This window comes from Epinephelus fuscoguttatus, linkage group LG16, assembly GCF_011397635.1.
Source record: "Epinephelus fuscoguttatus linkage group LG16, E.fuscoguttatus.final_Chr_v1".
In the NCBI taxonomy this organism is placed as follows: Eukaryota; Metazoa; Chordata; class Actinopteri; order Perciformes; family Serranidae; genus Epinephelus; species Epinephelus fuscoguttatus.
The window spans coordinates 29,351,216-29,363,929 of NC_064767.1; the positions used below are offsets into that span (position 1 = coordinate 29,351,216).

General features: G+C 40.6%; 1 protein-coding gene across 3 annotated transcripts in view; it reads right to left on the reverse strand.

The window, feature by feature from the left end:
- Nucleotides 1-8,181, reverse strand: part of plpp4 (phospholipid phosphatase 4) — a 62,963-nt gene extending 54,782 nt beyond the window's left edge. For 2 of the 3 annotated variants that reach the window (XM_049600977.1, XM_049600976.1), the window contains exon 1: nt 3,009-3,547. In XM_049600977.1, the coding sequence (XP_049456934.1) occupies nt 3,009-3,097 (89 nt within the window). In that variant the 5' untranslated portion in view covers nt 3,098-3,547. Of the gene's footprint in view, nt 1-3,008; nt 3,548-8,167 lie in introns of those variants that run through there. The other variant, XM_049600978.1, reaches the window with a different exon arrangement.
- Between the last annotated feature and the right edge of the window lie 4,533 nt (nt 8,182-12,714).

The following is a 12,714-nucleotide window of genomic DNA, read 5'->3' on the forward strand; positions in this document are numbered from 1 at the left end:
CTTTTTTTTGTCCCTGCGACCTCCTTGCTTTCTCCCCTGTTACCCACTGAGACAGCGTTCTTAAATTTACTGAAATTCATCTGCTTATTCAAGTGTCCAACGTCAAGCTGAGGAGCAAACAACTTCAACTTGTGTTGATTGATTGAGGACATGATCTTTGCCGCATAACCACTCAAGGAAGAAATGACTTCTTGGTATTTGTCTGAGCTCTTGTTTGTTTTGCTCCGGATTACAAGTAAAGTGAAATAGCACTGACGTCGTTATCCTCTCTTTCTCTGTTGAACAACTCACCGCAGAGGAAAAAGAATGTTATCTTTTTCTGATTCAGTTTTTGTTTTTTCCATTTTGTTAAATGCCAAAGATTTATTTCCATTTAGATTGAACTTTTTTGCTTTACTCTCGGGAGATGTGTGACACCTGGAGTGCCCACTGCGCTGATGATGACTGCATGGCATTCGCTGTTTGATAGCACAGGGTCAACCTAACTTCACACACTTGGCCCGACGCTAAGGTCACTGCACCCCCTGAGGCCTGGAACAGACAAGCAGCTTGGCAAGCAAGGGCAAATAAAAAGTAATATTCCCTTAAAGGCAAATCATCTTTGACAAATTTCAGATGTGAATAATGAAAGGAATTCAGGACACTTAGGTTTAAAATGTCCTCCCATAGGAGAGTATGGACGTGGTGTACTGGGCGGCAGAGATAAGAATGAACAGTTTGTGTGGGTGACCAGTCAAGCACTAAGAATAGGTTCGATGTCTTTTAGTGTTACACAATGAGTGAGAATTATTTAATCAAAATCAAAGACAAAAAGAATAACAGAACTTACACGTGTGATCTCTGATTAAAGACACCTCTCTGATGCATTCATATCTGCTTATGAGCCCAAACTAAAGGATTAATTAATTCATTTTCAGCATCCCTCGATACATGTTCACAATTATGAAGGGATATGAACAACAAATGAATTTTTTTTCCTTCCAGTTAGTCGCATTTAATACTGAGCTGCAGCGGCAGAAAGCAATAAGATGAAATTCTACAGGGAGAAGCAAGATTTTAACTAAGCAATGAAGCAAGGAAATGCATGATCACTAAATCTTATTGGTAAACACATACGGAGAAGGCTGCCATTTCCTTCCCTTCCCAAGATAATACTACAGTATATATTGCATCTACACTGAGCAGCAGACATTAAAAGCAATAGCTCAAAACTCTCCTTTACACCTCCAGTGAAGAAAACGACAGATTCTAGTTGACCCCAATTATCCTGTCATCACCTTGGGCTTGGAGGTGAGACAAGAACAGCGGACTGCTGCCCCACAGGGCCGGAGGGCAGCTCTCTGATCTGCCAGGCAAAAAGATAGTTCAACACAACAATTACTGCTGATCCCAAAGAAATATGTTAGACCACATGCCCTCTGTCAAAAGATATGATTGTTCTTTTCTCTATCACTTATAAAGGCTCTCTGTATTAAGCCGAGCCCATTTTTTTTATGACTGGTTCTTATATCTTTAATCAAATAAAAATGAAATTAACTACATAATGGAATTATGGTAATAATAAGGCTTCTGTGGATCCATTTTTTACCAATATCCAATCACAATTGTCCATGTAGTCATTATGAAATGTTACCTCTCGCTGCACAATATGCAGTGCGGGTATGAAGATGACACTTGTGTTTCAGCATGTGGCATTTGATGTTGCATGTCTGTGTGCATGCATGGTCACACAGAAGATCTAATCTCGGCTGTGTAACCAAATTCACTTGTGCATATAAAGGGCACTGCTGTAAGTACAACAGAGATCAAGTTTACTGATGGGGCCCCATTACAGACAGGGTTTATTAGCCTTTAACATGCTTTCTGTGCAGCAAAGAGGAAATATAAGGAGTAAAACTCAATTCATTACAGCGATGAAGGACTTTGTGACAGGGGCCTCTGTGGCAGAATACAGCAGTTATAGTTGATGATGATGATATTGTGTGAAATTGCTTTTTATGTGGCCTCCAGCACTGATTCGCAGTAACAAATCAGATACAATTGTGAATCCCGCAGACTCAGTCGCAAACACACAAAAGGGCTCCATCAGGAGGTTTCAGTGTAATAGTCCAATGCTTCCGCTCTGACATGTTTCGTGCTTCGGTCTAATCCCTCCAGTTGAGTTTCCCCCAAGTCAAACACTGTGAACATGCAGCATCAGGCTCTTCTTGGCTGCATAATCCTTTTTAGGGTGACAGCGGCAGACATACAGCTGGACCACTTTGCCCAAGGATAGATATTAATGACGATGTACATGCTGTGTAGACTAAACCAAATCAGTGAGTCTGATTTTTGACCTTTATTCCCCCCACAGACAATAAAAGCAGCAGCAAGGTGAGTCGGTTTAGATAACAGTAGTCGGGGCTTTCATCAGATCATATCAAGAAAAGTCAATACATGATATAATCATGATGCAAACAAGGCTTAATACCTCCAAGCTAGACAAACAATTAATAATTCATATTCATGTTAGTTTTGAAGGCTGCTCCCGGAGTCATGCTGCCAAAAATGACTGAGCACAGATATCACTGTATCACTGTGAAGGGCTTTCCTCAGATCAGTCTTTTTCTTGTGGACTGGTCAAAGAGGCTGCCTCTGTTTCTTTGTGACCGTCTCTAATCAGACAGGATTGACACTATGATATAAGCCATGATGTGAGTGCCATCAAACAATGGTGACACGCTGATTTATGAAGTAAAATGCTGCCAGATATTCAACTTGTTTTTTGCAACCTGTTAACGCAGCGTCTGTCTGCTGTCCTAGTCTTTTAGCAGTTATGTGCACATGAACTGCGGCTCAGCACAGGGACCGTCCAGCATCACACCGCGGCAAATGAACCTGAATACACCACTTCACTGTCTCAAGCATGCAAAGCCACATAGATAACGCCAATCGTGAGAATGAATAGAAATGCAATGCAAGATTTTTTTATTTATTTTTTTGTGGAGAAGGGTCGAGGCTTTACTTACACAAAAACTCCGAAAAGCAGAACTCGGATGCCAATCTCCAAAGCCAGCTCTCGCACGTTTTTCCTGCGGTCTGGGGGCGACACGTTCATGATTATGAGATAATCCGTCAAGTGAAATCTAGACAAAGGCGATCCCGGTCAGTTCTGGTGCTTGTTCACTTTGTAATCCACCTCAACAAAGCGAGCACTTCTTTTTTCTTTCTGTCTTCCAGAAGCGGTGCTCCCTAATCACGCATGCCGCGCGCCTCCATCGCGACTCGGTCACCTGAAGCAGTCTTCCCCTTCTCCTTCTTCTTCTCCTCCTCGCTTGCCTCCGCTGCTTTCCCGTCTGTTTCAAAACCCCCTCGGGCGTTTGTCTTTATTGCAACTCTTGTTGCTGACAGCTGCTTCTCTACCGGGTGAAAGTCTCCTTCTTCCACTCCATCAATTACTTAAACTGGTTTGGAGTTGTGAGAGCTGAAGACATCGGCGGATATGGAGGAACATTAGAGGTGTGGGTTAGTGGTGAGGGGGAAAGTGATGGGAGACAGTAAAGTAAAGAGAGAGTGTGATCATCTGAGTGTGTGAAGAGTCTGAGTGGGTCTCTCTCTCTCTCTCTCTCTCTCTCTCTCTCTCCCTCCCTCTCACACACACATACACACACTCTCACATCCCTTGGCTTCACTTTGGAGGCTCAGATGACTAGAAGTTTCTGGAACACCACTCAGGACTTCACAGGGGACCGGATGAATAAATTCAGGGCTCCTGTCCAGTAAAGCAATATACTGTGACTGAATGTCTTCTTGTCTCATCTGAAGCCAAGAGACACTGCTCCTGAACGTCTCATAAATAAAAGAGCACTCATAGTAAATGTGACATACACAAAGCAGAGGGCCACTCCGGTCAGTAGGTGTTCACGACCTGAACATTGTCCCAGCGGCTGGAGGCATTAGGCATGAGCTCTCAGCCTGACATGTATTATTACACTGCTTTGCCCGAAGACAGCCAGTTCAGGGGAGCCCTGCTCACTGCTGGCTCCCCCCCATACAGTCCAATCACACCACTATGAAGAATCCAGCACCTCAGGGTCTGTGCAGCTCAGACAGTGACAAAGGAGCAGAGGCAGCAGCACACCTGCGGGCCAGGAAACCTGGCCAGCACTTCATAGACACACATGAATATTTGATGCCTTCTAAAACTGGCCTTCCTGCATTACCTGCCAGTCCAAGATTTGCCTCTGTATGTGTGTGTGTGTGTGTGTGTGTATGTGTGCGTAAGAGAGGGAGAGACCATTGTGGAAAAAAAGCTCCTGACCCAAAAACTTGTTTGCCGCCTTTCTAGGTCACAAGCTTGACAAGCTGGAAGCTGACTCTGTAGATGCAATTTAGAAATCGTGCATTCTTGCTGGTTAACAAGGTATCCTGTTTGCTAGGTATGACAAGGATAAATTACTGTAGGGGCCATACACGCGCACGCTCAGGTATACAACAGAGGTTTTGAAGTATTCCTTTATTTCATACAGTGGAGTTCTGGGTGATGTGCCTGAAGTCTTTGTCAGCTCCCTAATAAGAACAAAACAAAACAAGAGGAGACGTGAAATGGTGGTAGGTTAGGAGGTGAGATCTTACTTCAAAGCTTTCTGGCAGCCATCAGACTTTTCAGCTATTAGAGAGCGTGGCGTGTTTATTACAAGCTATCAACATGGTTTTACCTCGCAGCATCAGGGTACTCATGATTCAGATGATTCACTGCTTGCCAGACCTTTTTGAGGATCAGCACAGGGCTACACAAACACTCAATTATAGGACAAAAAAATATTACTTTGCTCTCTCCTGTTAACACCATGCTTACTTGTTCTTTGTTGTTGAACACGCAAGAACTACTGTATATAAAAAGGCACATCGTTCCTTTTCATCTCCATTCTTTTATTTTGTTTCATCATTAGATTTTAATATTCTATTTCCTTGACCTACCTCTTGAGTTCTTTTCTTTCCCTGCAGTGGGGACTGTGAGTCACATTTCCCAAGGTTGTGGTTACACTGCAGGGTTAGACATATGGCGAAGTCTAAAATAGGTCCTACCTTAATAAATCAAAGTTCAATGCATCGTTACAAAGTGCTCCTAATCACCTCCATGGGTATGGGTGAATGTACTTTCCCCCGCTGAGGAAACTCTCTGCGACAGAGTGACTCATCATGCTACATAGGGATGGTCCATTGCTCCCTGAGTTCTTAGCTTTATTGGACATCTCTCCTTATTACACTTTGGGCTAGGTTTTATTGGAAAACATCCCTCATTCGTGGTTTATGTACAGAGTTATATCAGTATGTGGGCAGCATTTTTACATGCTGATCAACCTAAGGGGGTGTAAAGTTTGATACTGTTGTATAATGCTGCTACGTGATAACATTCTCCTTTGCTGAACACTGTATCCTTGGCTAAAGAAGATGTCTATCTAAAAAAGATGATGTGTTAGAAAATCGAAAAAGAAGTTGTAGTACTTTTTTTTACCCCATAAAGGGGAAAGCAACCCATTTTCTGTTTTATTCTTGGAGTTCTATTATTAGTCTCTAAAAATTTGAAACAGCTCTTGAGCAGGAATTGCCAACTATGAGTTGATCCAAATACTCCCCAAGGTGGAGAGAGACATATTGCACCACTCTGACTGGTTTTGGCATCCTCTAACAACAATGTGGCATCCCCCAGTAAAGGAAGTAGTCCTCAGTCAGTTTTGTGATCATCTAACTTCAGATTATGTGGCAAAATCTGACCATGAAATTGTTTCAAAGAGTGGCACAATCAAAGTGTTTTGATGCCAGTATTTTGTCCACAGTAATGACCTAAACTTTGCTAATGCAGCCTACATTTGCCAATGTTTGCTAACATTAGCCACTGTAAGCTACTGGACCATGTAAGGCTGTAGCAGCAAAATGTGAGACTACTAAATTCAGCTATTGTGGGTTTAATTGTTCAAGAATTCAACTTTTCATATTCAGAGGACAATTGTGGTCTTACTTCTCTCGAAACCCACAAAGTCTCGCTTTAAGCTCAGGATGTGGCCTACTGTAAGTCATGTGAAACAGATTCTTTATGTTTGTGGCACAAAATGTCACATATGTACAGAAAACATAGTAAGCTATTAAGAGCCACTAAATGTTGGTATGAAGGGCAACTGCTCAGCCTCAGAAAATGCTATGAGGCTCCTCAAACTATTATCTAATTTGTAACTAGTACAGAGTAAGAAAAAACAAAATTCTGCTCAACAAAATTACGTTGCTTTAATCTTTCTTTTATTGTTTCCGATCTTTATGTTCTTTTTTTCTAATCATTCTTTTTTAATACTGCATAGTTTTATCCCTTGGTGTCTCTAATAACTATTCAAAAGAAACTGTGAGTGATGGATGAACTGCATCACATAATGCAGGCTTTGACGAGGAGTCAAAAGTAGACATTGCTTTACATAATGGAATCAAAACTTAAAAGGTTGGGGATCGTTGCTCTAATGCTGAGCCACCAAAGTTGTTTTGAAGCAGGCTGACGTTGAGCTGCACCAGCTAATATCAGCCAGACAGTGGCGGAGCCAGAAAATTTTCTGTGGGGTGGCCAGGATGGTTATGTGATCATTTTGGGGTGGCAGTGTCTCACTAGAAAATATAGGGGTATTTAGGGCACCTAAACCACACACCTCCACAATATTTGGAATGCAGGTAATGGTGGAAAAGATCAAATAATATTCAGTGTATCTAACTTTTTTTCTTTTTCCTGCAGGTAAAGAAACAAAGATGCTTACACTATACAAATATATACACAACAAATACATACAACAGACTTTGCAGATTTATACTAGGCTGCTCTTTTATCACACACCATTGTATAATGTTCGACAATCTAGGATGGCTACCCCTAGACATGAGACGCCAATTTCACTGGTTTCAGTTTATTTTCAAATGTATTAATTTTGATCCTTATTGTTTGAAACAATTTTTCATCCCCTGTACATCAAACTATTCATTAAGAAGTTCTGATCATTTACTTTTTCAAGTTGCTTTTGTAACTAAGGAAGCTGGCAAAAAAGCTTTCATGTTCCAAGCACCATCCGAGTGGAATAACTTACCTGTAACTATTCGTTCCTTGTCATCATTTCCCTTATTTAAAAAAAATTCTGTTCTCTCATCTCAAACCTAATTGTTTTTGTTTTCATTAAAACTCTCGCTGTTTTGTTTTGCCTTGTTTTGCTGCTATTATGTATTTTGATTTTATTTATTTGGTAGATGAAGATTGTAATATAATATTTTTTTGTTGTCTGTGTTGATGTTGCTTGTTTGTTCTGTTTGGTCTCAGATTGTTTGTCGATGTTTGTTATGTAACCGTTATATTGTATATTTTGTGTGTGATTTACTGTCAGTCTTTACTTGTTGAATGTTTGTTAGGACCCCCTCGAAAACGAGATGATGCATCTCAAGGGGTTTATCCCACCTTACAAAAAAATTTCTATAAATGTCGCACAATATACAGACAACTGTACTGCGTACTGTTTCTATTATATTATTATTATTATTATTATATTGTTACTACTTCAGCTGGCACCGAAAAAAGAACACTAACAGTATCCCTCAGTCAAACGGCCGGCAACAAAGCAACGCCTCTTGCATTTTTTAAAAGGACACACCCTCCCGGAAATGTTCACTCCCCCTTTTCTCATCCGAGCTTGAAAATGGATGCCGAGAGATTTAACTCCGTTTTATCAAACGTGTGCTCAGTCCAAAAGATTGTGGAAATGAACTACTTACAGCAACGTTGTTTAAAACTTTTAATGCAGTCGGACTATGTTTATGAGCACAAGAGTTCAGCGAGCCACCGAAGGACCGCCCTGCGGATTTACTATTGGTTCTGCAACGTAAGGAGTTTTTTTAAACTCTAAAATTGTATCCGCCCATCTAAACACAAAATCAGGGAGAAAGACATCAGTCTTTAGTTAAGCAAAGCGTCTAAAGACTGACTTGTGAGTCTACAATCACCTGCACATATCCAATAGAGCAGTGGTTCTCAAACGTTTTTTACATCAAGGACCCCTAAACTGAGACAAATTACACCACGGATCCCCATTTGATAACATTTTGAAACTTAAACTCCAGAAATACTCATCGAAACGTGAATCTCCCCACTGATATTATAGCTTACCTGTTATTACCTGTTGTTCAGTCGCATTTGGACAGCCCAGCCGGCACTCAGTGGTGACTGGGCTATGGGTGTGCTCTGGTCCACCAATACTACGTTATCCACCACCTTTGTCTTCTTCTTTTTGTTTAACAGTGGTACCGTCTTTGTCTGGGGATTACTATGTTATCCACCGTCTTTGTCTTCTCTTCTTTTTGTTTAACAGCGGTACCGTCTTTGTCTGGTCGCGCCTTCGCACCAAATATCCAAAACACAGGATGTGCGCGCATCTAAAGTGTCCCATAGTGCCGTGGCAGTGCAGGAAAGGTTCCGCACGCCAGAAACTAGCGACGGCTGTGATGCGGTGGTTGGGGTCAGGCCAGGGTGGCCAATAGGGTGGCCAGGATTCACTGTGAGGTGGCCACGGCCACCCATTGCCACCCCACACCTCCACCATTGCAGCCAGAGTGTTAAATACCATTTATTTTGGCATCAGGTTCTGTTTTAATCACTGTCTGTGAGTGGAATTTCTAAACCACCCAAAGCAGGGAGGGATCAATACACCATTTCACTATGACTGCACTCACACCAGATTTCCAGAAGTCCAGATTTACTTCCTATAAACTGCATATATGAAAAGTTTGGTCTGGGAAAAGTTATAGTTTTTGGGTGAATTATTGCTCTACAGTGCTGACACAATGTTCATAACGAGTTCAGCAGTACACTGTGCTGTTAAAACTGAATATATTTGATCAATACAAAGACTGTATACAATAATGGATGTAGCAACCATGACATCACCCATTAGTTTGTGTATTGCCGTTTTGAAGTCTCAAGTTCAGCATTTCAGTCATTGCCATTTTGTGTCTTTTTTTTTTTTTTTTTTTTTTTTTTGAGCCAGAAGTGGCCATATATGGATGAAAGGATAGAGCTGTGAAGGAGCACCCCCTGTACAGTTGTCATGAGAGCTGAAATTATTCCAGGCTCTAAACATGCTTACTTCTGCTGTATAGCTGGGCATTTCAACATGGTGTCTGTGGGGATTTATTCTGTTTTGAAGCTTTCCTTAAGTGCCTATTCAAAGACCTGTAGTTTTTCACTTCCACATTGGCTTCATTTTTCAGCCTCAGAGGTTGATGCTTGTGTAATGAGGGAAACCTCTTGCACTCACACTCTCTCCCTCCCTCTTGCATTCTGCCACACCCTTTTAGCTTCTTTCCCCCATAAGATAGTTACTTGTGATTTAAATAAAAGTGATTCTATTTTAAAACTAGAAATTCACATCTCTGCTCCTTTTCTTTCCAAGGAACTTGTGTATTGCTTGATTTATTCTCTGGGCGAAATTCCCAGAGTGGCGTTGTCAACCTCTTGTATTCTGGGAATATAGAGCCCCCGGTTTCACTTGGATCAATAGCAAACAATAACCAATCTTCTCTGTAATAACACACAAATACAGTAGTTTGAAACAGGTTTTGATCTTGCTTACAAATTCTCATGACTTCTTTTGAAATATATATTATTCTTTCCCTGCATGCAACAATGGGTTGATCATGGTGAATTTCCATTATTGGGACACTCATGAATATTGTGTCCAGCAGCACCCAAAGAGACTGCTGGGCGACAACAATAAAACAGCTGCAGACGCACAGGCCTCAAAAAAGCAAAAGATCTTATCGTTGGTATATTTCATATTGAAAGATATGATGCCATTTCAAATAATTGAAAAGCCTGGGTTGTAAAGATTCCTCCTTTTTCACTTAAAAGGATGTTCACTAATAAAGATGTGTGTCCTATCTGTGATGCAATAAAGAAACCAAAACATGTCAGGCAAAGTGATTCCAGTATGTTATAGTGCCATTTTAAGACTTTAAAAACATATTGTTTTTAAATGTCAGAATAAAATCATGAATAGCAATTATTTTGGCCATGATAATTTTCATATTATCCTGTGCCTTAGAAGAATAAAAGCAGTGACCTGTTCTGCTAAAACATAATCCTCCTCCCTTTTGTCTGACCAAAACTTTGATAGCCTGTAATAAGACAAGGTGGTTTCATTCAAGATGAGAAACAGCTTCAGTGAACCCGACTGTGTTGAGATTAAAATGTCAGCTGTCAGAATTCAAACAGAGCTCTCATGAATTGTGAAGCAAGCCGTAGCCAGATTTTTCTCTGGGTCCGACACTCATGTCTATTGATTGGCAGCAGCTAGACAGAAAAACCTGTTGAGGTCTTGACATTTAAGTCATCTTGGCTCTGATTGGTTCCTATTCAATGCACAATGGACCATATTTTTAGTTGCTTGTCAGCTGGTAGTGAAAAAAGAGAATGGGTCATGGAAGTGTTTTCCAGATACTATTGCCAGTCAGGGATGTATTTGACCTACTGTACCATTTACAAATGTTCTATGTAACCTGAATACATGAGACAAGAATTTAATGAGAGAATAAAGGCAAATGTCTTGTTTCTTTTATGCATCTGCATTGCTGACTTCTTATGTGTTAAATTATTCTAAAAGTGTGTGGAATTTTAGAGATTAAGAGATGACGCTAACATTTTACAGACAATTCTGAGGTGTCAAAACCGTACTTCTTTCAATTACTTTGGTAAAACGCTAAAACCAATGTATTCGTTTACACTACACTATCACCACTTCTTTATTATGTAGTATACTGATCAGTCTGCATCTGTCCTGCTAATCTTGCCAAATCTGTTCAAAGCATAGCGGATGGTGTATGTCCCATGTTGTTTTATGCATTAAGATGAACTGCATAAGCCTGTTAATGCCACGCTTTACTAAAGTTTTGAATTGCTTGAGTCTAAAAAAGCAGCAGGCTTTCACAACAACCTAACACTTACTGCAGAACATATCAATCACTGCCAGTATATAATAAATGGACTGCACTTGTATGGCACCCTTCTAGTCTTCTGACACTCAAAGTTTACACTACTGAGTCACAATCACCCATTCACGCAAACATTTACACACACATTGACACACTGGAGGCTGAGGCTACCATACAGGCTGCCACAGGATACTCAGTAACCACAGGGATGGAACAGCTATCAGGAGCAATTTGGGGTTCAGTATCTTTTCTAAGGATGCTTTGACATGTGGACGAGGAGTCAGGGATCGACCCCCCGATCTTACGATTGGTGGATGACCCACTCTACCTCTGAGCCACAGCTGTCCCTAATGGCAGGAGAGGGTGTCAACATGCAGAGGATGGATTTTAGTATAAAGGGTCAGTTCACCCAAATCCTAAAACAGCCTAACTTACCTGGTCTCAGTCTTAGCTGCTAAAGCATTTATAGGAGAGTAAGTCACACTTACGGCGAGTCACCGAGGACACAATGAAGGTTACATTAAAAATCTCTCAATTGAATTTTGTTCATATGGGGTGCTGTTTATTTTTAGAACTAGGCTCTGGATCAGTGTCACTGAGACTGCATGGCAATTTAATCTGAATACCAGGCCAGCAGTTGTTCCGACATTTATCACAGCATGTGTGCGTTCAGCAATACATAGTAGCGTCTGTAATATTTCACAATATGTCAGGTGATAGAATATTTAAGACCACTCTGAATAAGACTTTTTCATTACTTCCTTTGAGATTAAACATTAAACTTTACTTACTTACTTACTTGGAAAACATCCACAATCTATCCAGCTGTACATTAACTAATTAAAATTAGCTCCTCTTTTACCAGCTGCAACATTAAAGCTATGCAGAGATTGATGAATCAATAATTATAATCACATGATATAATATACATGATTCTGAAATGGGATATTCTGCATAATGAGTAGTTTAATTTTTGCCACTTTTTTATACTAATACTTCTGTACTTTTACTTAAGTCATATTTTTGAATGCATGATTTTATTCATTAGTATTTCTACACTGCGATATTGCTGGAAATACTTCTTCCACCACTGCCTGTCACTGGCCCCCATTTTTGTATACTCACGATCTTGCTCTGGGTCTTTAAGCATAATACAGCTTGACTAATCCGATCATCATCACACTTATCAGTGCTAATGCCATCAGTGAAATTAGTAATTAATGTCAGCAATTAGTTCTGCCTTTGAAAATGACACACAGTGATGAAATATTAAACTGCGACAAGAATAGGAATATTCATGCAGCTCTTTTTGTCTGTTCGGGGGCCTACTGTGGTTTTATTTGATTTGTAACTCTGTCACAGTGTCATCCATTCGCCTTATTGTAATGCAAGTTCTTGGATAGCTTTTGCAGAGAGGGCTTTACTTCTTGGGGGATAAATTGCTTGTCTTAGAGGGAATGAGAGAAAATGAATCAAAGCTGCAATGACTTGCTCTACCTTTCAAGGTGCCTGTTTATGTGTGTGCATGCGTACGTCCATGCAAGATTCTGTGGCAGCCTATGATGTATATATTGTCGCCGTGCTCCATGCAGCTTTTTAGAGGGTACATTTATACACAGCATGCATACTATATGCTCACATCACAGCGTGACTGTGAACTACCTTATCCTTGCTGCTTAAAATTCTATCACATCTTGCAGCTCCACCAATAAGCTACGAATTGCTCGG